At 45.4% G+C, this 26,628-nt stretch overlaps 1 protein-coding gene across 1 annotated transcript in view; it reads left to right on the forward strand.

Moving 5' to 3' along the window:
• Window positions 1-26,278, forward strand: part of BIN3 (bridging integrator 3) — a 53,042-nt gene extending 26,764 nt beyond the window's left edge. The window contains exons 2-9 of the mRNA XM_044282968.1: window positions 4,843-4,888; window positions 9,771-9,811; window positions 10,308-10,369; window positions 10,482-10,618; window positions 19,086-19,126; window positions 20,756-20,897; window positions 23,646-23,780; window positions 23,888-26,278. Coding sequence (XP_044138903.1) covers window positions 4,843-4,888; window positions 9,771-9,811; window positions 10,308-10,369; window positions 10,482-10,618; window positions 19,086-19,126; window positions 20,756-20,897; window positions 23,646-23,780; window positions 23,888-24,034 — 751 coding nt within the window. The 3' untranslated portion in view covers window positions 24,035-26,278. The remainder of the gene's footprint in view (window positions 1-4,842; window positions 4,889-9,770; window positions 9,812-10,307; window positions 10,370-10,481; window positions 10,619-19,085; window positions 19,127-20,755; window positions 20,898-23,645; window positions 23,781-23,887) is intronic.
• Window positions 26,279-26,628: the final 350 nt, after the last annotated feature.

Raw genomic sequence — 26,628 nt, forward strand, 5'->3', positions numbered from 1 at the left:
TATATACAGTCAGGTCCATAAATATTGGGACATGGACACAATTCTAACATTTGTGGCTCTATACACCACCACAATGGATTTGAAATTAAACAAACAAGATGTGCTTTAACTGCAGACTGTCAGCTTTAATGTGAGGGTATTTACATTCAAATCAGGTGAACGGTGTAGGAATTACAACAGTTTGCATATGTGCCTCCCACTTGTTAAGGGACCAAAAGTAATGGGACAATTGGCTTCTCAGCTGTTCCATGGCCGGGTGTGTGTTATTCCCTCATTGTCCCAATTACAATGAGCAGATAAAAGGTCCAGAGTTCATTTCAAGTCTGCTATTTGCATTTGGAATCTGTTGCTGTCAACTCTCAAGATGAGATCCAAAGAGCGGTCACTATCAGTGAAGCAAGCCATCATTAGGCTGAAAAAACAAACCCATCAGAGAGATAGCAAAAACATTAGGCATGGCCAAAACAACTGTTTGGGACATCCTTAAAAAGAAGGAACGCATCGGTGAGCTCAGCAACACCGGAAGACCGCGGAAAACAACTGTGGTGGATGACCGAAGAATTATTTTCCTGGTGAAGAAAACACCCTTCACAACAGTTGGCCAGATCAAGAACACTCTCCAGGAGGTAGGTGTATGTGTGTCAAAGTCAACAACCAAGAGAAGACTTCACCAGAGTGAATACAGAGGGTTCACCACAAGATGTAAACCATTGGTGAGCCTCAAAAACAGGAAGGCCAGATTAGAGTTTGCCAAACGACATAAAAAAAAAATCCTTCACAGTTCTGGAACAACATCCTATGGACAGATGAGACCAAGATCAACTTGTACCAGAGTGATGGGAAGAGAAGAGCATGGAGAAGGAAAGGAACTGCTCATGATCCTAAGCATACCACCTCATCAGTGAAGCATTAAGGTGGTAGTGTCATGGCGTGGGCATGTATGGCTGCCAATGGAACTGGTTCTCTTGTATTTATTAATGATGTGACTGCTGACAAAAGCAGCAGGATGAATTCTGAAGTGTTTCGGGCAATATTATCTGCTCATATTCAGCCAAATGCTTCAGAACTCATTGGACGGCGCTTCTCAGTGCAGATGGACAATGACCCAAAGCATACTGCAAAAGCAACCAAAGAGTTTTTTAAGGGAAAGAAGTGGAATGTTATGCAATGGCCGAGTCAATCGCCTGACCTGAATCCGATTGAGCATGCATTTCACTTGCTGAAGACAAAACTGAAGGGAAAATGCCCCAAGAACAAGCAGGAACTGAAGACAGTTGCAGTAGAGGCCTGGCAGAGCATCACCAGGGATGAAACCCAGTGTCTGGTGATGTCTATGCGTTCCAGACTTCAGGCTGTAATTGACTGCAAAGGATTTGCAACCAAGTATTAAAAAGTGAAAGTTTGATTTATGATTATTATTCTGTCCCATTACTTTTGGTTCCTTAACAAGTGGGAGGCACATATGCAAACTGTTGTAATTCCTACACCGTTCACCTGATTTGGATGTAAATACCCTCAGATTAAGGCCTAATGCACACGGCCGAGAGCGGGCCGTGAAAACCCTGCCGGGATTCCTGCTGACTGCTGGAGCGCACGGCGTCATGGGTTGCTATGACGCTGTGCGCTTCATGCAGCCGCTGCTGGACAGTAATACACTAGTATAGTGTATTACTGTCCAGCAGCGGCTGCATGAAGCGCACGGCGTCATAGCAACCCATGACGCTGTGCGCTCCAGCAGTCAGCAGGAATCCCAGCCGGGTTTCCACGGCCCGCACTCGGCCGCGGAACACGGCCGTGTGCATTAGGCCTAAAGCTGACAGTCTGCAGTTAAAGCACATCTTGTTTGTTTTATTTCAAATCCATTGTGGTGGTGTATAGAGCCAAAAATGTTAGAATTGTGTCGGTGTCCCAATATTTATGGACCTGACTGTATGTGAGCTGGGGGATAATGATCATGGTTTTGGTTGGAGTGTTTTTTTTTTTTTTTTTGTTTTTTTTTTTTTTTTTTTTTTTCCCCCCTTTCTTTCTTTCCAGTATATTTTTGCCACTTAATATGTATTTCCTCCCTCCTTCCCCTGACAAGTCATAAAAAGACCTCTGGGAGACACTGATCGTTAGTTTGTTTTGTATTTTGCATTATTTCTCGGGATGAGCAAATCGACTTTGTATGAAACTTTGTTTCAATACTGTACGGAGCGGGCACGCCGTACAGTATTAGAATGTAATGGCCGTACAATATTAGAATGTATTGGCTTTGATGAGCCAAATTTTTTTACTTTGCGAAGTCTCGCGAGACTTCGCATAATAACTCCAGAAATTGATTTTATACTGTAAAAAACAATTTCCCGAACTCCTGGTTCGGTTCCAATGTACCATTTGGAACCAAACCCAAGTTGGGGAAATGTGTGTTTTTTTTTGTTTTTTTTTTAATAGTGCAAATTAATTTATGAGGTTATTATGAGAAGTCTCACGAGACTTCACAAAATAATAACTTCGTCTCATCGGAGCCAATACATTCTAATACTCTCGCTCCGTACAGTATTGAAACAAAGTTTTATGCGAATCGACTTTGGATTTTTCATCTGAAGTTGATTTGCCTATCCCTAATTATTTCCACTGCAACTGGAGCATCCTGTGCACATGGAGAGCTGATCAGGGTCTGCTTAGACCCTGCAGCTCTGCTCCGCTCCACCGCCACCTGACCGCTGGGTCCAATAGTTGCATACTCTAAGTGGTAATAAACCACTTCTGTATTCTCATTGGGTCACCTGCTGTGGCAGGAGTTGGACCTTTTTTTAATCCAGCGCTTTGCGGACATGATGCAGGATAGGGCCACCAACCATGGCTCCCTTCGGGTTGTTAAGCTCTATCTTAGGGCATACCAATAGTAGGCCTTAACAGGCTTTTATAAGAGACAGCCGGGGGGGCTTTTAAACGTCTCTGGAAGGTCCCCAGGAATCATGTCACTACAGGCACCATACCAGGACCAGGCTTCAACATGGCACTGAGAGGCTTAAATGGCAGCATTAGAAGTTTGTGGGCACAGTAGCAGTGCTGGGGCTCAGCCTGATGTAATATGTCCGGGGCCTCCGATACTTGAGGCACAGTGGGGTACCATTATATCAATGCTGTATGTAGAGATACGGAAGTCGTTCAGGGGCCACAGACGCAGCGATTCCTCTCCATGAAGCACGCTCGTTGTGGCTTCAGGGTCTTTCATAGTGAAAGTAAATCAGTAAGTAAGCAGACGTGATCGCAGGGAAACCCAGCCTGTTCCACTGGTCGTAAAGCGGAAAAGAAGCAGGGGTTAATTTTAGCTCATCAGTGCGGTGATACTTGTACTCATCTTCCTCTTTTCACGGAGCTTGCTTTGAATTTCAATTTTTAAGCTATTATAACATCAGTGTAATGGAAATTAAAGGGGTTATCCCATGATTAATGTAAAAAATGTAAATCGCACATCATCTAATACCTGACGGTCTTTTTCTAAGAAAACTAGAAATAGCCTTGTACCGCACATGGGTCTCCCCATTCATTGCTCCATTTGTTCTGCTAGATTTATTTCAACCTGGAACTCAAGGGTGTGTCCTTTCTGCTGCAGCTTTCTCCCTATCACCTCTCAGGGGGACACTTCTTCCTTTCTTGTGCAGCTCTCTCCCTATCGCCTCTCAGAGGGACATGTCCTTTCTTCTGCAGCTCTCTCCCTATTGCCTCTCAGGGGGACATGTTTGTTCTTCTGCAACTCTATACAGCTGGTGACAGTTAAAGGATGGAATGGAGTATGTCCGACCACCTACCTGTGGTGGACAGAGAAAAAAGTACAATAATAAACAGCAGGTGGTGCTGTTATTTTATTGAATAGCTCACTGGCTATACTCAATTTTTAATTGCGTGCAATTACAAAGGTATTCTGATCCAGGTGCTGGTTTGAAAAATGTAGAATTTTTCTTGTGGGACAACAAGTATTTATGTAAAACAAAACATGCAATGCAACAGCTCTCTGCAAACCAAATAAAGTACAAAAATGCATAATAATTGCTAATGCTATACTTATAAATTAGAGATGCTTGGCAAATCATTTTGTACAAAATTATCTGAGCCCGTCTGCCGCACGTCAAGGCGATCTCTGTAAGACTGGTTCCTAACACTAATTCTACCTGTTATGTGCCATGACGGCTACCATACAATTCAGGGAGTGCAGGTTCTACATGCATGCTGGGCCCCCTTTTGATTTTTGTCATTTTTGGTGCCAAAATGGCCTCCATTGAATCCAGGGAATGCAGGTACCAACATGCATGCCGGGCCCACTCCACACCACTCCTGGTGCCAAATGGCCATTTTTGTACTTTATTTGGTTTGCAGAGAGCTGTTGCATTGCATGTATTGTTTTACAGTGTTGTTTTCAGCCATAGCAACGTGCCCCTGCGCATTGGGATGTGCTGACTGACCCCCTTTTTCTTATCAAATATTTATGTACAGTTTGAGTGCGGATATTTAGAGGTGAAATGTGTTGATACATGAATGTAGTCAGTGTCTAGTACTTACTAAAAGTCCTCAAACCTCTGAATTCAGACAAGGGAAGGTCCTGGCATGGTGTGGAGCGCCACCTAGTGTGTGGGATGGGGAGAGACAATGCTTGTGAGCCATAAAGGGATGAGTGTATATCACTGTAAGTGTCTGATCAGCGGAGGTCTGACTTCCAGGGCCCCGCTGATCACAAGTGTCAACGGCGGTCATTTAACTGTGTGAGATTTCTGGTAGAAAGATGTGTAGTTTATTACTAAACCAATATACTAACCAATGTTTTTGTATTTATGAGAGTCCTTTCTTTATATCTTCTAGGAACCCCTTCAAGGCCGGGCCGAAAAAGCAGATTGTTTCTAAAACCGTAAGTAAACAAGTTTGATATTGGAAAAGGCACTGAGGTGTGTGTGTGTTTTTTTTATTTTTATTTTTTTTTAAATGGCACCCCCCGACCCTGCCGGACCTGTGAAGGGAAGCATACTTACCTGCACCCCCACCCCGCCAGACCTGTGGAGGGAAGCATACTTACCTGCACCCTCACTCCGCCAGACCTGTGGAGGGAAGCATATTTACCTGCACCCCCACACCGCCAGACCTGTGAAGGGAAGCATATTTACCTGCACCCCCACTGCTTGTTGTCTGCTCCTTGGGTCCCTGGCTGTTTTTTGTGGTCTTCCAGTCCCAACATGGAAATGGTCATCAGTGGCAAGTCACTGCTGGGTGACACGCTGCTTGGGGATGCATCACTACTGAGGCCAGTGACCCCCAACTCCCCCGTCCCTGTTGAAAATTTACATGAAGGGACCAGAAGAAAGACTGGGACCCAAAGAGCCATAGCTGAGCAGTGGATGTAAATATGCAGAATGGAAGGGGCTTTTGGACAACCCCTTTAAGGCGCTCATACACATTAAAAAATGCCAGCCAAAATGAGACCAGTTGACTGTCTTGAGCTGAAAGCTAGTGAATGTGTGTGACCGCCCCTCACATTACTTCTCCTACATGTCCGTTTCAGCTTGATGCCAAGCATGGTTGTATTGAGGGAGTGCTTAGTTACTAGTTTAGTGGGGTTGTGCGCTGCACAGATATTGATGTCCTCTCCTCAGAATAGGTCATAGATATTAGATTGGCGGGGTTGCCGGGAGTCGGAGCCCTGCTTTCTCTTCAAAATTACCTTTGCGCCGTCTCGATCATTTGTACCGCTTCTACAAGTGAGACAACGCGCAGTTAATTTTGAAGAGGAAGCAGCGCTCACACAAGCACCTCCAGCTCTTCAAACGGCTGATCAGGATGGGTGGCGGGAGTCGGACCATCACCTATCTGATATTGAGTAACTATCCTGAGGATAGGTCATCAGTGTCTGTGCGCTGCACAACCCCTTTAAAAGTTATGGCCGTTGTGGAAATGGTCCTTCCATTTATTCTCCCCCGGGTTATGGTGGTCCCCTATCCCAGAGTTCCACCTTTAGGACCCGGGCAGGATCCCCTTTGGCCCAGATGTCGTGTACATGCATCACATCAGGAGTGATAGGCCCCCAGGTCCTTTCTGCACGTTAGCATTGTGCTCACTACATGTAGTTTGCCCGCGATTCCCTTCTGGTAGATGATGCCGTCTGTATGTTTTAGGATTTTTGCTCCCCGCTTCCACAAAGCCACCATTGTCTGTGTACATTTGCACCCACATCATCTGCATAAATTCCACCTTTTCGGTCACTGGAGAGTAGGCAGGGGCGGCTCTGACATCATGGACTCGGAGAAGCAGTTCCCATTACTGCCAATCACTTCCGAGTTCTGCTTTCCACCGCTGTAAGAAGATCATGGAACAGAGATATTTACTAGTCGGCTGCATACGAAACCGCGAGGATTGTGAAATAATCAATGTCATTTGGCAGCAATCCTAGATGTATGAGATGATGCAAGTCCATGCCATTCATTCTGTTCCAAGCTATATGCAATATGGATGTCCAGGGGCATCAGTCCTACCTTCACCTAATTCTACCCTCCGGAACAGTAAAAGGGCAGGGGTTAGGCTGGATCACTGGCATACACGCCCTGCCCTCAGACTCTTGAGTGGAGAAGACCAGATGGTATTCTATTACAATGACCCTCAAGCCCCCCCCCCCCCCCCACCCCCACCATAAAACGGGTTGTATGAAACCTGCAGAGGTAAGATAGCTGCAGCACAGATTTTAAAACAACCAAAAATTGCCTTCACAGCCCTGCAGTCCAGCACCACAGCTCCGCAGGTTCTTACCGTTTATGCACATGTCACCGTTGAGGCCATTGATTGGTCAGCAGCGGTCACGGGAACGTATGCGGAATGTCACCTTGTCAGATGTGGCAGGGAAGACCACTGCAGCGCTAGAACGGCAGGAATGTGAAAAGGGGAGTTCTTTTTCAGTGTTAATGTGTTTGGGTCCCTTTTAAAGCTCATTCCCCTGAGTAGAAGCACAAAAATACCAGATAATAATTATTATCTCCGTGTTGGTTTAGTGATCTGTATTATTGTACAGTCATTCTACCATTGCTGTAAATCATCTGTACAAAGCCACCAATCACAGGAGGCAGATCTGTAGGAGGAGGGGTAGAGCAGCAGCCTGAACCAATGGCGAGACAGGAGGCGTGTCTCAGACTACCTCAGACTCACTATAAATACCGTAGCTAAGCTGTAGTCACAGCTCTTACCTAATGGAGCTGAGAGAAAAAGTAGCCAAGCATCAAGATCTGAGGAACATAGGCGGTGATAATCCCCTGTAGGCACGGACTTGTTTCAGTTTTGAGCGCCTGACTGGACAGTTACTTTAATTTCGTGGATCTGTCTCTAAGGCCTCTTTCACACGGGCATCATATTTTTGGCCCGGATAAGAGGCGGGTGCGTTGCGGGAAAATGCTCGATTTTTCTGCGCGAGTGCAAAACATTGTAATGCGTTTTGCACTCGCGTGAGAAAAATCGCGCATGTTTGGTACCCAAACCTGAACTTCTTCACAGACGTTCAGGTTTGGGATCAGTGTTCTGTAGATTGTATTATTTTCCCTTATAACATGGTTATAAGGGAAAATAATAGCATTCTGAATACAGAGTAAACTAGCGCTGGAAGGGTTAAAAAAAAATAAAAAATGATTAAACTCATCTTGGTCCACTTGATCGCGGCCAGGCATCTCTCCTTTGTTGAATAGGACCTGTGGTGAGCATTAATTACAGGACCTTTTGATGACGTCACTCCAGTCATCACATGGTACGTCACCATGGTAAAAGATCATGTGACGTACCATGTGATGACCGGAGTGACGTCATCAAAGGTCCTGTAATTAATGCTCACCACAGGTCCTATTCAACAGAGGAGAGATGCCTGGCCGCGATCAAGTGGACTAAGATGAGTTAAATCCTTTTTTATTTTTTTTTAACCCCTCTAGCGCTGTTTTACTATGCATTCTGTATTCAGAATGCTATTATTTTCCCTTATAACCATGTTATAAGGGAAAATAATAATGATCGGGTCTCCATCCCGATCGTCTCCTAGCAACCGTGCGTGAAAATCGCACTGCATCCGTACTTGCTTGCGGATACTATGCGATTTTCACGCACCCCATTCACTTCTATGGGGCCTGCGTCGCGTGAAAATCGGACAATATAGAGCATGCTGCGATTTTCACTCAATGCACAAGTGATGCGTGAAAATCACCGCTCATGTGCACAGCCCCATAGAAATGAATGGGTCCGGATTCAGTGCGGGTGCAATACATTCAACTCGCGCATCGCACCCGCACGGAATAGTCGCCCGCGTGAAAGGGGCCTTAGGGCTCGTGCACACGACTGTATGTATTTTGCAGTCCGCAAAAATGGATCCACAAAATAAACGGATGACGTCAGTATGCATTCTATATTTTGCAAAACGGAACAGCTGGCCCTTAAGGGTCTATTTACACGTCCGTAAATGGGTCCGCACCCGTTCCGCAATTTAGCAGGACGGGTGCGGACCCATTCATTTTCAATGGGGCCGCAAAAGATGCGGACAGCACACACTGTGCTGTCCGCATCCGAACATGTTCTATTCTTGTCCGCAGCCATGGACAAGAAAAGGCATTTCTATTATAGTGCCAGCTGTCGCCGGAGATACTGCAGAACAGTTGATCATTGGGGGGCTGGGTGTTGAACCCCTGCTGATCAGATATTGATGGCCTATCCTCGGGTGAGGCCATCACTATTAAAATCCTGGAATACACTTTTAACATCTGCCCTACATGTACAGGGGCAGTCGTGGGTTTAAATAACTCTGCTTCTGAAGGGGCGCTATAGACACCAAGTGCCTGCTGTTTTACAAAGTAGACAACCCATAAATCGGAACATAATCTCCCATAGGCTGCAACGGTAATTCATTGCAGTCTATGGGAGAAGCGATCAGCACTAGGGGGACTTAAAAAATCAAAATATATATTTTGATTTTTACAAAAAAATCATAAGGAGCAGCACCCCAAAAAGGTTTTTCAAAAAATTTATAAGAAGTGCCAGCAGATCTGGATATCGACAAATTCACCTGGATACAACAAAGAAGAAGTTTCACGGCACCTCCGTATGGTGAAAGGAATTATTCACCTATGCAACGTTTCAGTCTTGCTGGGACTTGCCGTGGAACTTCTTCTTTGAGATTTATATGTTTTATAATATAATAATTTAATTTTTATTTTTTTAGTATTAAAACTCAAGAAAAAGTGGTAGATCTGTAATTATACTGACCTGGAGAACGAAGGTCAGAGGTCAGTTTTACCACACAGGGACCGCGAATGATATTTTTTTTTTATTGTTTTCCAGTTCTGTCCAAAATAGAACCCCCCCCAGATTCCTACTACATCGCATGCATTATTAAAGTACAACTTGTCCTGCAAAAAAACAAGTCCTCACACCGCTATGTGAATGGAAAAATAAACAATTTATGGCTCCGGGGAGGCAAGGAGGAAATAAATTGAAAAAAATAAATAAATAAAAAAAAAATTGGCCCATTCCTTAAGGGGTTAAACCTGTAACTGACCAGGCATTCTAAGATTTGTATAGTTGGAGGCCACTGCAAGGTAATATTGTAGGAACATGGCCCCGTAGTGCCCGCGATAGCCGCCTCACTGTCTGGTGTCCCACAAGTATGCGCACTGGACAGGACAACACCATTCTGGATTCTGTAGGATAATCCTCTTCATGTTCTTTCTGTATATCCACAGTGAGGCGCTCATGAGTCTTTTTTTTTTTCCCTCTTTCAGGTAGAGAGGGACTTTGAACGGGAATATGGCAAGCTCCAGCAGTGAGTAATCTACCCAAATACCCCCTCACTTCTCACCTGCATGTGGTATGGGTTCATGTGTCATTCAGCCTGGTTCCTGCCCTCTATTACTTTAAAAGGGGTTTTTCTGACATATTACAACTGATGACCTATCCCCAGGTTAGGATTGATGGAGGTCCGCCACCCGGTACCCCCGCAGATCAGCTCCTGTGAGTGCTGCGGCCTTCTCTGTGCTCATCAAGCACAGCGCCATACATTGTATAGTGGCTGTGCTTGGTATTGCATCTCAGCCCTATCCACTTCTATGGGGCTGAGCTGCTCCTAGGCCATGTGACCGATGAACGTGACGTCGCTGGCCTAGGAAAAGCTGAGAGCTGGCGCCTTCTCAAACAGCTGATCAGCGGGTGTTCTGGGTGTCAGACCCCCACTGATGCCCTATCCTGAGGATAGGTCAGAAAACCCTTCAAATTTTCTTGATGCTTCTGATGACCCTATATCGCTCTTCATCTCGCCATAGGTTGGAAGACCAAACCAAAAAATTACAAAAAGACATGAAGAAAAGTATTGATGCAGACCTAGGTATCCACGTTTTTTGGGGGGGTTTTTTGTACCCCTCTTCGCCTGTGAGAGTATGATGAGTAGTGTTCTCCTCCTAAGCAGTCTAATAATGTGTTCCCGTGTCTTCCTTCAGCCATGTCAAAGTCTGCTGTCCGGATCACGTCTGACCTTCTTGGGAATCCACTGTGTGAGCCAGACCCAGATTTCTTATGCATGGTGACCGCGCTGGACACTGCAATGAAACGTATGGATGCCTTTAATCAGGAGAAGGTAATCAATGACATCCCTGTACCAGCGGCCTTTAACGCCCTAACGGCTGCCAGTATACATTTTTAAAGGGGTTATCCCATGATTAAAGGGGTAGTGTCATTTCAGCAAATGCCATTTATTATGTAGCGAAAGTTAAAAAAAAACTCTACATATACTAATATGAACTACACAGTAATTTATATGGACTTTCAAACAGGAAAAAAAAAACTATCCCACATAAAACAAGCCACGTAATATGAAAAAAAAAAAGTTGTGGCTGCTGGAAAGCAGTTAATTGGTCAACTTAATTTAAAGGAGGTGGGCCTCTGGAGGACATAGCACCTCCATGTGTTATACACTGCGTCCTCCTCAGTCTTTACCTGGACACCGTCTAGACTGTAGCAGTGGTGCAGTGTAATTACAGTGTCCGCTGACGTTCAAGGGAATGGGGCAAACAGCTGTAATTGCAGCTACAATTCTAGATGGGGTGCAGGTAAAATTGAAGAGGACGTAGCACTTCCCCTTCCAACAGCTGATCTATGGGGCTGCTGAGAATCGAATCCCCAGCGATCTGATATTGATGACCTATCCTGATCATGAAACCAGACAACCCCTTTAACCAGCTCAGCCCCCCAGCTTAAAGGGTTTCTACCACTTCGTTTTCACATAATTAGGTGTCAGACACTAGCGATCCGCTAGTGTCTGCTCTGCCAAACAATCCTAATATAATAGCTTTTGGGGCAGCCGTTTCGCTAAAAAAAGAACTTAGATTGATATGCTAATGACCCTCCAGGTGCTATGGGGGCGTCATTAGCACCTAGAGAATCGGTCTACCTTCACAAAATGCCGCCGCCCAGCGCGTCCCTCCAGTCCGCCCATCTCCTCCGGAATGCGATCAAGCGGACGAATTCTCGCACATGCGCCGTGCGCGTCTGTATTTGGCGCATGCGCAGTGAATGATCGACCGCTTCCCTGCTCAGACATCTCCACTGCGCCTGCGCTGATGACGTCATAGTGCTCCGAGGAACAGGCACAGTGGAGATGTCTGAGCAGGGAAGCGGTCGGACATTCACTGTGCATGCGCCGAATACAGACGCGCATGGCGCATGCGCGAGAATTCGTCCGCTTGATCACAACATCTATATATAAATTTTTCTCTAAATTTATTGTTCTACATGTCTTTGACTTTCTGAGCACCTGTCATGTTTCCTGAGGTTCTACAATGCCCAAACAGTAGAAAACCCCCACAAATAACCCCATTTCGGAAAGTAGACACCCTAAGGTATTTCATGATGGGCATAGTGAGTTCATAGAACTTTTTATTTTTTGTCACAAGTTAGCGGAAAATGATGATTTTTTTTTCTTTTTTTTTTCCTTACAAAGTCTCATATTCCACTAACTTGTGACAAAAAATAAAAACTTCCGTGAACTCACTATGCCCATCATGAAATACCCTGAGGTGTCTTCTTTCCAAAATGGGGTCACTTGTGGGGTAGTTATACTGCCCTGGGATTTTAGGGGCCCAAATGCGTGCAAAGTAGTTTGAAATCAAAATCTGTAAAAAATGGCCTGTGAAATCCGAAAGGTGCACTTTGGAATATGTGCCCCTTTGCCCACCTAGGCTGCAAAAAAGTGTCACACATGTGGTATCGCCGTACTCAGAAGAAGTTGGGGAATATGTTTTGGGGTGTCATTTTACATATACCCATGCTGGGTGAGAGAAATATCTCTGCAAAAGACAACTTTTCCCTTTTTTTTTTTTATACAAAGTTGGCATTTGACCAAGATATTTATCTCACCCAGCATGGGTATATGTAAAATGACACCCCAAAACACATTGCCCAACTTCTCCTGAGTACGGCGATACCAGATGTGTGACACTTTTTTGCAGCCTAGATGCGCAAAGGGGCCCAAATTCCTTTTAGGAGGGCATTTTTAGACATTTGGATCCCAGACGACTTCTCACGCTTTCGGGTCCCTAAAAAGCCAGGGCAGTATAAATACCCCACATGTGACCCCATTTTGGAAAGAAGACACCCCAAGGTATTCACAAGTTAGCGGAAATGGATTCTTTTTTTTGGGGGGTTTTCTCACAAAGTCTCCCTTTCCGCTAACTTGGGACAAAAATTTCAATCTTTCATGGACTCAATATGCCCCTCACGGAATCCCTTGGGGTGTCTTCTTTCCGAAATGGGGTCACATGTGGGGTATTTATACTGCCCTGGCATTTTAGGGGCCCTAAAGCGTGAGAAGAAGTCTGGAATATAAATGTCTACAAAATTTTACGCATTTGGATTCCGTGAGGGGTATGGTGAGTTCATGTGAGATTTTATTTTTTGACACAAGTTAGTGGAATATGAGACTTTGTAAGAAAAAACAAAAAAAATCAATTTCCGCTAACTTGTGCCAAAAAAATGTCTAAATGGAGCCTTACAGGGGGGTGATCAGGGAGTCTATATGGGGTGATCACCCCCCTGTCATTGATCACCCCCCCTGTAAGGCTCCATTCAGACGTCCGTATGTGTTTTGCGGATCCGATCCATGGATGCGTGGATCCGTAAAACACATACGGACATCTGAATGGAGCCTAACAGGGGGGTGATCAGGGAGTCTATATGGGGTGATCAGGGGTTAATAAGGGGTAATAAGTGACAGGGGGGGGTGTAGTGTAGTGTGGTGCTTGGTGCTACTTTACTGAGCTGCCTGTGTCCTCTGGTAGTCGATCCAAGCAAAAGAGACCACCAGAGGACCAGGTAGCAGTTATATTAGACGCTGTTATCAAAACAGCGTCTAATATACCTGTTAGGGGTTAAAAAAAATCGCATCTACAGCCTGCCAGCGAACGATTGCCACTGGCAGGCTGTAGATCAGCTCGCTTACCTGCAGTTCCTGTGAACGCGCGCGCCTGTGTGCGCGCGTTCACAGGAAATCTCGCGTCTCGCGAGATGACGCGTATATGCGTGACTCTGCCTGGGACAGCCGCCTCCGGACCGTGATCCTGCGTTAGGCGGTCCGGAGGCGGTTAAAGGCCATCTGTCAGCAGATCTGCACCTATGACACTGGCTGACCTGTTACATGTGCACTTGGCAGCTGAAGCCACCTTTGTTGGACCCATGTTCATATGTGCCCACATTGCTGAGAAATATGATGTTTTAATATATGCAAATGAGCATCTAGGAGCAACGGGGGCGTTACCATTACACCTAGAGGCACTTTCTCTGCAACTGGCAGTCCCTCTGCACTTTGACAGGGCCAAGCGTGATGACGTTTCCCTGCCTGGCCTTGTCAAAGTGCAGGGGGCAGCACAGTTGCAGAGGGAACAGAGCTTCTAAGCGTAAGGCAATCCACGGCAGCCGGCCATGTGCATCACAGATGCGGGCCCATTCAGTTGAATGGGTCCGCAATTCCGGAGATACGGAAACACCAGAAGCACTACAAAGTGCTTCCGTGGTGTTTCTTTCCGTTGTTCCGCACCGCTTATAAATATGACATGTCATATTTTTTGCGGTGCGGACAGACCACGGACCCATTCAAGTTGAATGGGTCCGGCCCGCTGCGCAGATGCTGCCTGTGCATTGGGGACCGCAATTGCGGTCCCCAATGCACGGAACGGCCGCACAACGGCCGTGTGCATGAGGCCTAATGGTAACGCTCCCGTTGCTCTTAGAGGCTCATGTGCCCATATATCTTTGGAGTCTTCCAGAACTTGTATGATACAGAACCTGGTCAGTAGCTGATTGGCAGGTGCAGAAATCTCAGGGGCAGGCAACCAGCGGCACTCCAGCTGTTGAGAAACTACAACTCCCAGGATGCATACTTGCTCTGCTCTTCTAAGAACTCGCATAGAAATGAGCATGCTGGGAATTGTAGTTTAACAACAGCTAGAGTGCGGAAGGTTGCTGATCCCTGCACTAGGTGTTCCCCTTACTGAGCACTGCCGCAGCTTTCGCCTCAGCATTATTGTAAGTTTTGCATCACTGGCCGCACCAGTGTTCATTTCACATCCGAAGATGATAATCTGTGAGCCACGGTCCCTGCGGTGCGCTGCAGCACGATCCGTACAGTGCCTCTAGTCTATACCATTAAGATCAGTAGTGCTCTACTGCAGACCGTTCACATAGGATGCATCAGTTTACGAGGCGGTGAAGATGGCGCTGATCGATTGTGCTTTAAACATACATTTAGTGTATTTATAGATATCCTATAAGTATGACACATCTTTAAAACAATCTAATTTGGCAATTTTACACCTTCTTTTGACCGTATACGAGGAAGGTGTGAAATAAACACCTAATAAATCTGGTGCACACAATCATGGACATTTATCAAGGCTGTTGTTTCCATATGCCAGTGTTGATCTCCTGTGCGCTGGATTAAGATGCGCCTAATTTATTAAGAGGCAGACGCCTGCCATCTCCGTGTGCCATAAACTAAAATAGACTTGAGCTGTAACTTAACGCCAATTTCGTATATTCAGCGGGCCATATTAGGCCCCCCACTAAGCCCCACCCCCTTATTTTGCCAATTTAGAAAAGTCACTTCTGGGATCATTGCTTAGTAAATGTGGGCCAATACGCTGAGGATCTACTGGAGATGGAAGATACGGACACTAAGCCATCATCTGTTGTGTGTGTGTGTGTGTAGGACATGTCAAAGCAATAAAGTGGGATTCCCCTTTAATCACTGTGGTGGCGTTGAGTAATCACATGCTACGCCCACTTCCTGACATCGGTATTGCCGCACCAAGACTTTATATGCAATCGGAAAGAAAACCTTGAAGGGGATTTCTCGCAAATGACCTTTATCACCTCTCCACCAGATAGATGATAAACGCCTGATCGCTCACATCTCCGTCAATCCCTAGAATGAGGGATGAGTGCACCCCTAATCCTCGTCACTGCACAACTGCAAGTCCCAGAGATACTCCATTCATTGTCTATGGGACTGAAGGAAACGGACATGTACTGTACTCGGCAGTCCCTTAGACTCTAGATGGAGCAGGAGTGCGCATGGGTGACCGCTGCTACGTTCCAAATTGCTGTCACCGCCATCATGCAGTGAGCAGGAACTCCGGATCTTATGATCAGCAGGGCCCCTGTGGATAAGTGATAAGCCATTTGTCGGAATACCCCTTTAAGGATACGGTTACATGGTGACATTTCATGTAATGCTCTCATAGTGCGACACGATAGTCACAAAAAATGTCAGATTTTGTGTCGCACGGTGCAGCAACTTTTTCCTTCATTGACTTTAATGGAAGTGGCACAAGGCTTGGCTGTGTCTTCACCTCCAAATTACAGTTCTAAAATAGTCATGTGACAGTAAGTTGCAGACAAGCCGCACATATTTTACATCCTACCATAAAGGATATATACAGTGCCTTGAAAAAGTATTCATACCCCTTGCACTTTTCCACATTGCTTCACATTACACCCACAAACGTAAATGTATTTTATTGGGATTTTATGTGATCGACCAACACAAAGTAGCAAGTATGTGTGACGTGAGAAGAAAATGATACATGGTTCCCACAATTTTTGGGGGTCTTTTGGGGTAAATCTTCACCAGCTTTGCAAATCTAGAGGCTGAAATTTTTGCCCATTCTTCTTTACAAAATAGCTCGCGCTCAGTCAGATTGTATGGAGAGCGTCTGTGAACAGCAATTTTCAAGTCTTGCCACAGATTCTCAATGGGATTTAGGTCTGGACTTTGACTCGGCCATTCTAACGCATGAATATGCTCTGACATAAACTGCAATGGTTTATGGGAAGACGGATTGAGCTACATACAGGACAATCATGGAGGCTTGATACTGGAGGCGGAGGTTCACCTTCCAGCAGGACAACTACCCTAAACATCCAGCCAGAGCTACAATGCAATATTGTAGCTCTGACTGGATGTTTAGGGTCGTTATCCTGCTGAAAGGTGAACCTCCGACCCAGTCTCAAGACTCCATGATTGTCCTGTATGTAGCTCAATCCGTCTTCCCATAGACTCTGACCAGCTTCCCTGCCCCTGCTGAAGAAAAGCATCCCCGCAGCATGATGCTGCCACCCCCATGCTTCATGGTCTGATGTTGTGTTCAGATTGATGTGCAGCGTTTTTTTTTTATTTAGACCAAAAAGTTAAAATTTGATCTCATCTGATCACAGCAACTTCTTCGACATACAGGTCCTTCTAAAAAAATTAGCATATTGTGATAAAGTTATTATTTTCTGTAATGTACTGATAAACATTAGACTTTCATATATTTTAGATTCATTACACACAACTGAAGTAGTTCAAGCCTTTTATTGTTTTAATATTGATGATTTTGGCCACAGCTCATGAAAACCCAAATTTCCTATCTAAAAAAATTAGCATATTTCATCCGACCAATAAAAGAAAAGTGTTTTTAATACAAAAAAAAGTCATCCTTCAAATAATGATGTTCAGTTCTGCACTCAATACTTGGCCGGGAATCCTTTTGCAGAAATGACTGCTTCAATGCGGCGTGGCATGGAGGCAATCAGCCTGTGGCACTGCTGAGGTGTTATGGAGGCCCAGGATGTTCGATAGCGGCCTTAAGCTCATCCAGAGTGTTGGGTCTTGCGTCTCTCAACTTTCTCTTCCCAATATCCCACAGATTCTCTATGGGGTTCAGGTCAGCAGAGTTGGCAGGCCAATTGAGCACAGTAATACCATGGTCAGTAAACCATTTACCAGTGGTTTTGGCACTGTGAGCAGGTGCCAGGTCGTGCTGACAAATGAAATCTTCATCTCCATAAAGCTTTTCAGCAGATGGAAGCATGAAGTGCTCCAAAATCTCCTGATAGCTAGCTGCATTGACCCTGCCCTTGATAAAACACAGTGGACCAACACCAGCAGCTGACATGGCACCCCAGACCATCACTGACTGTGGGTACTTGACACTGGACTTCAGGCATTTTGGCATTTCCCTCTCCCCAGTCTTCCTCCAGACTCTGGCACCTTGATTTCCGAATGACATGCAAAATTTGCTTTCATCCGAAAAAAGTACTTTGGACCACTGAGCAACAGTCCAGTGCTGCTTCTCTGTAGCCCAGGTCAGGCGCTTCTGCCGCTGTTTCTGGGGAAGGCGGCACCTGTAGCCCATTTCCTGCACACGCCTGTACACGGTGGCTCTGGATGTTTCTACTCCAGACTCAGTCCACTGCTTCCGCAGGTCCCCCAAGGTCTGGAATCGGTCCTTCTCCACAATCTTCCTCAGGGTCCGGTCACCTCTTCTCGTTGTGCAGCGTTTTCTGCCACACTTTTTCCTTCCCACAGACTTCCCACTGAGGTGCCTTGATACAGCACTCTGGGAACAGCCTATTCGTTCAGAAATTTCTTTCTGTGTCTTACCCTCTTGCTTGAGGGGTCAATGATGGCCTTCTGGACAGCAGTCAGGTCGGCAGTCTTACCCATGCTTGCGGTTTTGAGTAATGAACCAGGCTGGGAGTTTTTAAAAGCCTCAGGAATCTTTTGCAGGTGTTTAGAGTTAATTAGTTGATTCAGATGATTAGGTTAATAGCTCGTTTAGAGAACCTTTTCATGATATGCTAATTTTGAGATAGGAATTTGGGGTTTTCATGAGCTGTATGCCAAAATCATCAATATTAAAACAATAAAAGGCTTGAACTACTTCAGTTGTGTGTAATGAATCTAAAATATATGAAAGTCTAATGTTTATCAGTACATTACAGAAAATAATGAACTTTATCACAATATGCTAATTTTTTGAGAAGGACCTGTATTTGTGTCCCCTACATGGCTTGTGGCAAACTGCAAATGGGACTTTTTATGGCTTTCTTTCTTCTTGCCACTCTTCCAGATTTGTACACTACTAATAGTTGTCCTGTGGACAGATTCTCCCACCTGAGCTGTGGATCTCTGCAGCTCCTCCAGTCACCATGGACCTCTTGGATGCTTCTTTAATTAGTGCTCTCCTTGCCTGGGCTGTCAGTTTATGTGTCTTGGTAGGTTTGCATTTGTGCCATACTCCTTCCATTTTCAGATCATGGATTGAACGATGCTCCACGAGATGTTCAGAGCTCTGGATATTTTTTCATACCCTAACCCTGCTTTACACTTCTCCACAACTTTATCCCTGACCTGTCTGGTGTGTCCCTTGGTTTTCATGATGCTGTTTGATCACTAATGTTCTCTAAAAAACCTCTGAGGCCTTCACAGAACAGCAGTAGTTATACTTAGATAAAAATACACACAGGTTGACTCGATTTACTAATTGGGTGACTTCTAAAGGCAATTTGTAACGCTTGATTGTGCACCCCACACTTTTCAGATTTGTACATTTTGAAAGCCATGTATCATTTTCGTTTACCTTCTCACACACACACACTTGCTACTTGGATGGATGTAACGTGAAAAAATGTGGGAAAAGGTCAAGGGGTATGAATACTTGATGATGTATTTTGAGAGTATCTCATAACACAGAGGTATGTTATTCATGTGCTCATTCTGTTTTCAGGTAAACCAAATTCAGAAAACTGTGATGGATCCTCTGAAGAGGTATGCACAACTTAAGCCTCATATATAGATGTGTTCGTGGAAAGTCTGTGGGCACCCCTTTACGTTGAATTATTTGTTATTTTTCATTTGCTACCTACATGCAAAATGAAGTGACTTTTTGAATAGTCTTCTTTGAAAATCTACCATTTTAATTCTGCAGAGTGTGTGGAGTCCTGCAATTAGCTGCTGGTGCTGCTGAGTCTGAACTTTGCTTCTGTTTCTGTTGACTCTCTTCAGCTTTTCCCCCTGCCTTCTTTTTTACGCTCCTTTTACAATAGGCAGTCTCCGCGCGGATCGACAACATAGAACTCAATCTGTGCTAATTTTTATAGGGCCTGATGCATACTAAAAGGGGGTGGAATGTTGGTTACTGCAATCATTCATACCCCATTTAGTTTGCAGAACATACATGAATTCAATAGGCGTAGTAGACCGATATTATAGAGTGTGACTACAGGATGAGACTACACAGTGTTTGTTGTCTGTTACCCTGGTGACAAGACGTGAGGCAGAGGAGCTGGAGACACAAAACGGTAGGAGATTTCTAAGCAAGACTATGTGCAAAGTTGCTTCATTTTTCCTTTTAGATGCAGAGGGAAAAAAGGTTTGTTGCAGATATGTTTGTGTGTATAATTGAGTAAAGATATACCGTATTTTTCGCTTTATAAGATGCACCTGTTGATAAGATGCACCCCAGATTTTAAAGGAGGAAAATAAGAAAAAAAATATTTTTCATCAGCCCTCATATCAAATTCTCAGATCAGACCCCCATATCAAATCCTCATATCTGACTCCCAAGACATTGCATTAGACCCCCATAGCGGGACATTGCATTAGACCCCCATAGCGGGACATTGCATTAGACCCCCATAGCGGGACATTGCATTAGACCCCCATAGCGGGACATTGCATTAGACCCCCATAGCGGGACATTGCATTAGACCCCCATAGCGGGACATTGCATTAGACCCCCATAGCGGGACATTGCATTAGACCCCCATAGCGGGACATTGCATTAGACCCCCATACCGGGACATTGCATTAGACCCCCATACCGGGACATTGCATTAGACCCCCATATCGGGACATTGCATTAGACCTTCTTCAGACTTCATATCAGCCCTCCATTTCACACCTCAGATCAGACCTAATAAAATAAAAATTCTCTTGCCTCTCCTGGGCCGCGGCTCCCCTCTGGGTACGTCTGTCTCTTTAGAAGTCGCCCTCCCCTGTCTTCTCTGGCCGCCGCTGCACAGTCACCTGTCTGTGTGCAGCGTCGAGTCATAGTGCATGCACTATGTCCTGACGCGGTCGTGACAGTGCGCCCGCCGCCCCAGGAAGGAACACCAGGGAGGGTTAGTACCGGAAGCGTTCGCAGCACTTCACTCCCCTCTCCCGGCACCTAATGCATACTATTGAGCGCTTCCATAATTTAAGCGCTGACTAGTATTCACTTTATAAGACACACTGCCATTTTCCCCCCACTTTTTTGGGGAAAAGTGCGTCTTCTAAAGCGAAAAATATGCTACGCGTGTGGATTTGTGTATATGATCGTATACAGGGAATAGAGTGAGGGACATATTTGTGCACATACTGCACATGAAGGTATGTATTTTATGTTCCACACAGGTACAGCAACGTGTTCCCCTCACTGAACATGGCGGTGAAGCGCAGGGAGCAGGCACTACAGGAATATAAGAGGCTGCAGTCAAAAGTTGAGAAATATGAAGAAAAGGACAAAACGGGGGCAGTGATTGCCAAATTACACCAGGTGAGGGTCACCATAGTACGGCCTATGTCTCATACATACAGTATAAGCCGCTGTAGATGCAGTTTCGTCTAGTGCCACCACGTCATCTATTACTATTGTCATTTGAAGCATGTGGTTTCTCTTTCTGCCACTTCCTTTTCGAGCAGGCAGTTCCGCTTCACTTCCATTAGACAGCATGTGACAGGTAGCGTCCCGATCGTGGGCTTGGTATCAGTTTCTGCGAGAACGCAGGGTGGGTGAGGGAGCCGTGTGGTCTGTCGGCTCAGGCCTAGGGCACATTGCACAGATTGCTTTCTCACGTTTCTCTGTAAGTTCTTGAATACCGGACATTCACTTTCCCCATACCCCGGGAGCATTTCCCTATGCGATTATTTCGCAAGCACCTGCCTACAATGAAACATAGAAGAGGCAATTATGTCCAAAAATACTATCACTTTTTGTACGTCTCATCTCCGAGGTGATTGGTTCTACCTGCAATACAAGGGGGCGATTTATATTCTATTACGTGGGGGCGGCAGGAGCGATACGCGTGGTATCGTAGCATCAACATTTTCCTTCTGAATATGCTGCAGTTTATGTTACTATTATATTTATCAGTACATTATTTACAGCTCACTAGTGGGATGCGGGGTACATAATCGTGATTTACAGCAGCTTGAACCTGGTGGGATTTATAAATTTCAATATAATTTATACCTCTCATCTTTTAAAGGGAAACAGTCAGCAGGGCCGGTTCCATTTAGACCAAGCAGTAAATGGCCCCAGTATACTAATCATAGGACCAGAAGAATTGACCCCTCTGGGCTTTGGTGAAGGGCAGGTTCTTGTCTTTCAGTACTCCTGGCCATATACATTTGACTGAACACTCATTCAGCGGTCTGCTGTCCCTCCTGACCCCTCCATACACATGCATGCTCGGCTTGGCCAGATCTTCTCTATAGCGACACGGGTGTAAGTTGCTTCCTGACACTTCTGAATGTGGTTTCTCTCCCCTGAGATAAAAAGAAAAGGACTGGGCACATTGAAATTCAGTGTGCCTGACTTTTCTTTCCACCAACATCTGCCATTAGTCAGAGGACCCCTTACATATTCCCACCGAAATCAGCAGGTTCAGCCAACAGTTATGTAATAGTGTATGCCCAGTTGTAAAGGTCTCCCCTAACACATTGGTGTCATATCCGTACAAAATACCACCAATGTCAGATAGGTGCAGGACCCACCTATCCCTAGAACAGAGCTCACAAAGTGTAATAGAGCGCATACGCCGTGTGCTCTCCATTCACTTCTAAGGCTACTTTCACACTGGCGTTTTGGCTTTCCGTTTGTGAGATCTGTTCAGGGCTCTCACCAGCGGTCCAAAACGGATCAGTTGTGCCCTAATGCATGCTGAATGGAAAAGGATCCGTTCAGAATGCATCAGTTTGCCTCCATTCCACTTTGGTGTCCGCCTTACGAAACTGAGCCAAACGGATCCGTCCTGACACACAATGTAAGTCAATGGAGATGGATCCTTTTTCACTGGCACAATAGAAAACGGATCCGTCCTCCTTTGACTTTCAATGGTGTTCAAGACGGATCCGTTCTGAACGGATGCAGACGGTTGTATTATCTGAATGGATGCGTTTGGTGCGGATCAGTCATGGATTTGCACAAACGCGAGTGTGAAAGTAGCCTAAAATGAGAGCTCTCTCCTGTCCATTCACTCTGAAAATATCCAAGGGAGCACGCTAGGCTATTTTCAGCAGTCCCATAGAAATTAATAAATAGTGCACCGTGAAAGCGCAGCCACCGCTCTATTCACTTATTCACTCTACGGGAATACCAGAAATATCCGAACCAACGTTTGGCTATTTTCGGAACTCCCTTAGAAGTGAATTGAGGGCGGTCGCACATGCGCAGTGAGCTCTCAATTTGGAGGCTCCAATTTGGATAGGAGCGGGCTCCATCTCTGGGACCCGCACCTATCTGACACAGCGATATGCCACCGATGTTTGAGGTGAGACAACCCCCCCTTTAAATCGCACGGAGTGGCCGAGAACTATACCATTGCTGTTCTGCTGTTTACCCACAAAGCCACGTCTCCATTACCACGGCGAATAGATTGGTGGTGATGTTATTTGGACTGACCCAGAAGTTCAGGGGGCTTAATGGAATCGAGGCTTTAAAGATGAAGGCTCTAGACCTGGTTTGTCTAATATGATCTAGCTGCTAGACTTTCAATTCCTCACCACTTTTCACTGAATGCAAATACCGTTGTTTTGAAAGCTGAAAATTTGTCACGCAGCTGAAAGTTTGTCCCAATGTGTCAGTGTAGGCTTTCAGCCTGGCGCCCAGTACAGGAGGCAGATTTGCTCTGTTGCCATGTATAACTCTGAGGATTGCTGACACTTGATACGTTTCAGCTGTGTGGATGGGACGGGGTCATTACGGATATTATGCGCCTGACTGTAACCAACAATGCTTCCATTCACTGACAGCAACATGCTTGGTGTTTCAATTCACCACCATTGCTAAGTTGTAGTCTACCCTAATCATGAATGACCTGACAAGGTACAGGTGGAGGCACTCTTTTTAGGAGGTAAAGAACAAAATGTTTGCTTGGCTGGTGCATCAGCGCCACACGAAAGTTCAGCCCGCCAGTGCAGCTTTGGTTTAGTAGAATGCACAATGCTGCCATCTAGTGTTATGATAATGAACTTCTTAAGTCCCGAGAGTCACTGCTGTTATGTTTTGTGTCCTGATCCTCAGGCCAAGGAAGAGCTGCGCCCCATCCGGGAAGATTTTGAGGTGAAGAACCGTCAGCTGTTGGACGAGATGCCAAAGTTTTACAACAGTCGCATAGATTTCTTCAAGCCCAGCTTCCAGTCGTTAATCAGAGCAGAGGTATGAGGAGCGCTTTTCTTCATGCCCTTTTATAATGTTTAGTCACATTCACATAAGGAGCTTCACTGCTTATTCCGATCCAGCTCATGTCCCCTCCTCTCCACTAGGTGGTGTACTACACCGAAATGTCTCGGGTGTTCGGAGAGCTGGCGCAGCAAGTGGATGAGGCGCAGCTGACAGACGCTGAGAGAGAAAGGGAAAACGAGGACAAACTAGCCGAGCTGCGAGCCTTGTCCATCGTAGCCGATGATTGAAGAACCAGTGATAGGGTTATATGTAACATCAGGTGATGGGTACAGAACCAGGTCCATGTGAGGCATCCAGACTGTAACCATGTCTGATATCCAGACTGGGCAGGAAAGTTGCACACTACTGTCCTCAACATTATCCTCAGAGGCGGTCCTCATTGAACACACTAATTACTTGATAAAATCCACAAAGGGAAAGCCATGGCTGAGTGGTTGTGGCTAGGAGCTTGACCAGCTCTCCTGACATGTCTGTTGTAGTAGCTACTTGCATTCACCCTGTAGATCTGAACATCTTCCAGATTAAGCTAATTTCACACATGCGTCAAAGAAATCTGGCAGGCTATTCCGCCATAGAAGAGCCTGACGGAGATCTCTGGTTCCAGCATAGCCAGTGCCCGCTGGACTCCATTGACTATAATGGGATGCGGTGGGAATCTGGCTGGTCCCAGACCTATATGCCTGGATTTGGCTGGACAAAGATTGTTGCGTTCAGCAATTTTTGTCTGTCCGAATCCCAGCTGAGCGTCCGGATTCCAGAGAGTCCAGTGGGCACGCAACAGTATCCGGTTACGCCAGACCCAGAGAACTCCGGCAGGTTGTTCTCTGCAGGACTTTCTTTGACGCATGTGTGAATTTAGCGTTACATGAGGAATACAATGCTTTACTAACACAGACAAAACATGGCAGGAGAAGTGTCAGCTCCTCTGTAAGTGCCTTGATTTAAAAAAAAAAAAATAATCTAATTTTTTTTCTCCTATTTTAAAATTCCTGTCTGTCAGCCATCTTTGTCTTTTCTTTCCCTCCTGCACATGATACAGTAGGTCCTCCCTGCTGTATAACTAGCACCTCTCATAGCGGGGTTTAGGCTCGAAAAGCGAATATACCTTGTGTGCGGATTTCACCATTGTTGATTAGTACTCCTATAGCGCCGGACACCCTTGGGTGAATAGAGTCCTATGGATACATGTGACGTGTACGCCGGGAGCTTTTCCTGGTGTCGACTCTAAACATAGAACTCGTACATCTGCACAGAGCCTTATTCTTCAAAAGCCATTTTGGTTGCTTCATAACATTAGGACTAAGGGCGGGCGCTGCTTGTGAATGTGGAAGCTCATTCCTGATCATTGCCCTCTTGTTGGGGGATGAATGATCGTTACTACGATTGTCCCCGTACAGTTTCCCTGTTTTTTAGCTGCATGTTCTTCTTTACAAAGGGCGATATGCTGCCCATGAACTCAGATTGCTAACACCTCATGAAGGATGCCATCACCCAACAAACTGTCTTTTGCTGGTTTGTCCATTAACCGATGACTCCTTTCCATGGGGCAGGAGCAATCGTACTAATGGTAATGCCCATCTGCAGTGTATTACTCCACATTGTATTCCCCCGGAGGTAAATGATGCATCAGGCTGGGCCCACATGCAAAAAACATTTTACGACCACATCAAAAACCTGAGGCAGAAATGATTGTTTGATACGTGTGGGTATGTTAAAAGCGTCTTGTAGCATTTTTAATTTTTTTTGTGGGTTTTTCAAAATATGGGCTTAGTCAAAAATACTGCGTCCAAGATGTGTCTTCAAACATACAATGTATACAATATTCTCATTTTGGGGGGTTCCGGCGGATCATAAGAATGGGTACCCCGAGAACCCCCCCCCCCCCCCCGAAATGAATGGAGCAACAGGTCGAGATTGTGAACTGCCGCTCCATTTAGCTCTATGGGAGGTCTCTCTGTGAATAGGGGTTAACTTTTAACACATTTAAAATATTACTAAATTAAAAAATGTCACCAAAAACACTAAAAGAAGGCTTTTAAAAACCCAGAAGAAATGGTGTGAAGGAGGCCTCGAGGGTGATACTAAATGACTTTTTGGGGTATATTTTAAGTTGTGACACTTTTTTTTACTATTTTTATTTTTTTCCCTCCCTATAGAGAGGTCAATTCGGGAGCACCTGAAAATTTTTATTTTTTTTAACACCCAGAGCACGCTGTGATTAAAGAAAAAAAAAACACCACCATAAAAACAACATTAGGAAACAGTCCTACAATGGCAGTACAAAAAAAATTATCATTTCTCGTTCACAAACATCTTTGGTCCTAAAAAGCACTCGTACAAAAAAGTGACATGTTTTTAACAAAAGAAAAAAAAACGCACTTGTGCATCCACCCTAAGGCCTCATGCAGACGACCGTTGTTTTGGTCCGCAGTATTTGCGGCTCGGATGCAGACCCATTCACTTCATTGGAGCCACAAAAGATGCGGACAGCACTCGGTGTGCTGTCCGCATCCATTGCTCTATTCCGTGGTCCGCAAAAAAAAAAAAATACAACCTGTCCTATTCTTGTCCATTTTGCAGACAAGAATAGGCAGTTATATTAATGGCTGTCCGCGCCGTTCCGCAATTTGTGGAACGCACACGGACGCCATCCATGTTTTGCGGATCCGCAAAACATACAACTGTTGTGTGCATGAGGCCTAAAGGTGTTGTCCAGGAATATAAAAGCGTGGCTGTCGTCTTCCAGACACAGCCTCACACCTGTCCACGGGTTGTCTGGTATTGCAGCTCTGCTCCATTGATGTGGATGGGACTGAGCCGC

The sequence above is a fragment of the Bufo gargarizans genome, chromosome 2 (genome assembly GCF_014858855.1).
Source record: "Bufo gargarizans isolate SCDJY-AF-19 chromosome 2, ASM1485885v1, whole genome shotgun sequence".
Taxonomy (NCBI): Eukaryota; Metazoa; Chordata; class Amphibia; order Anura; family Bufonidae; genus Bufo; species Bufo gargarizans.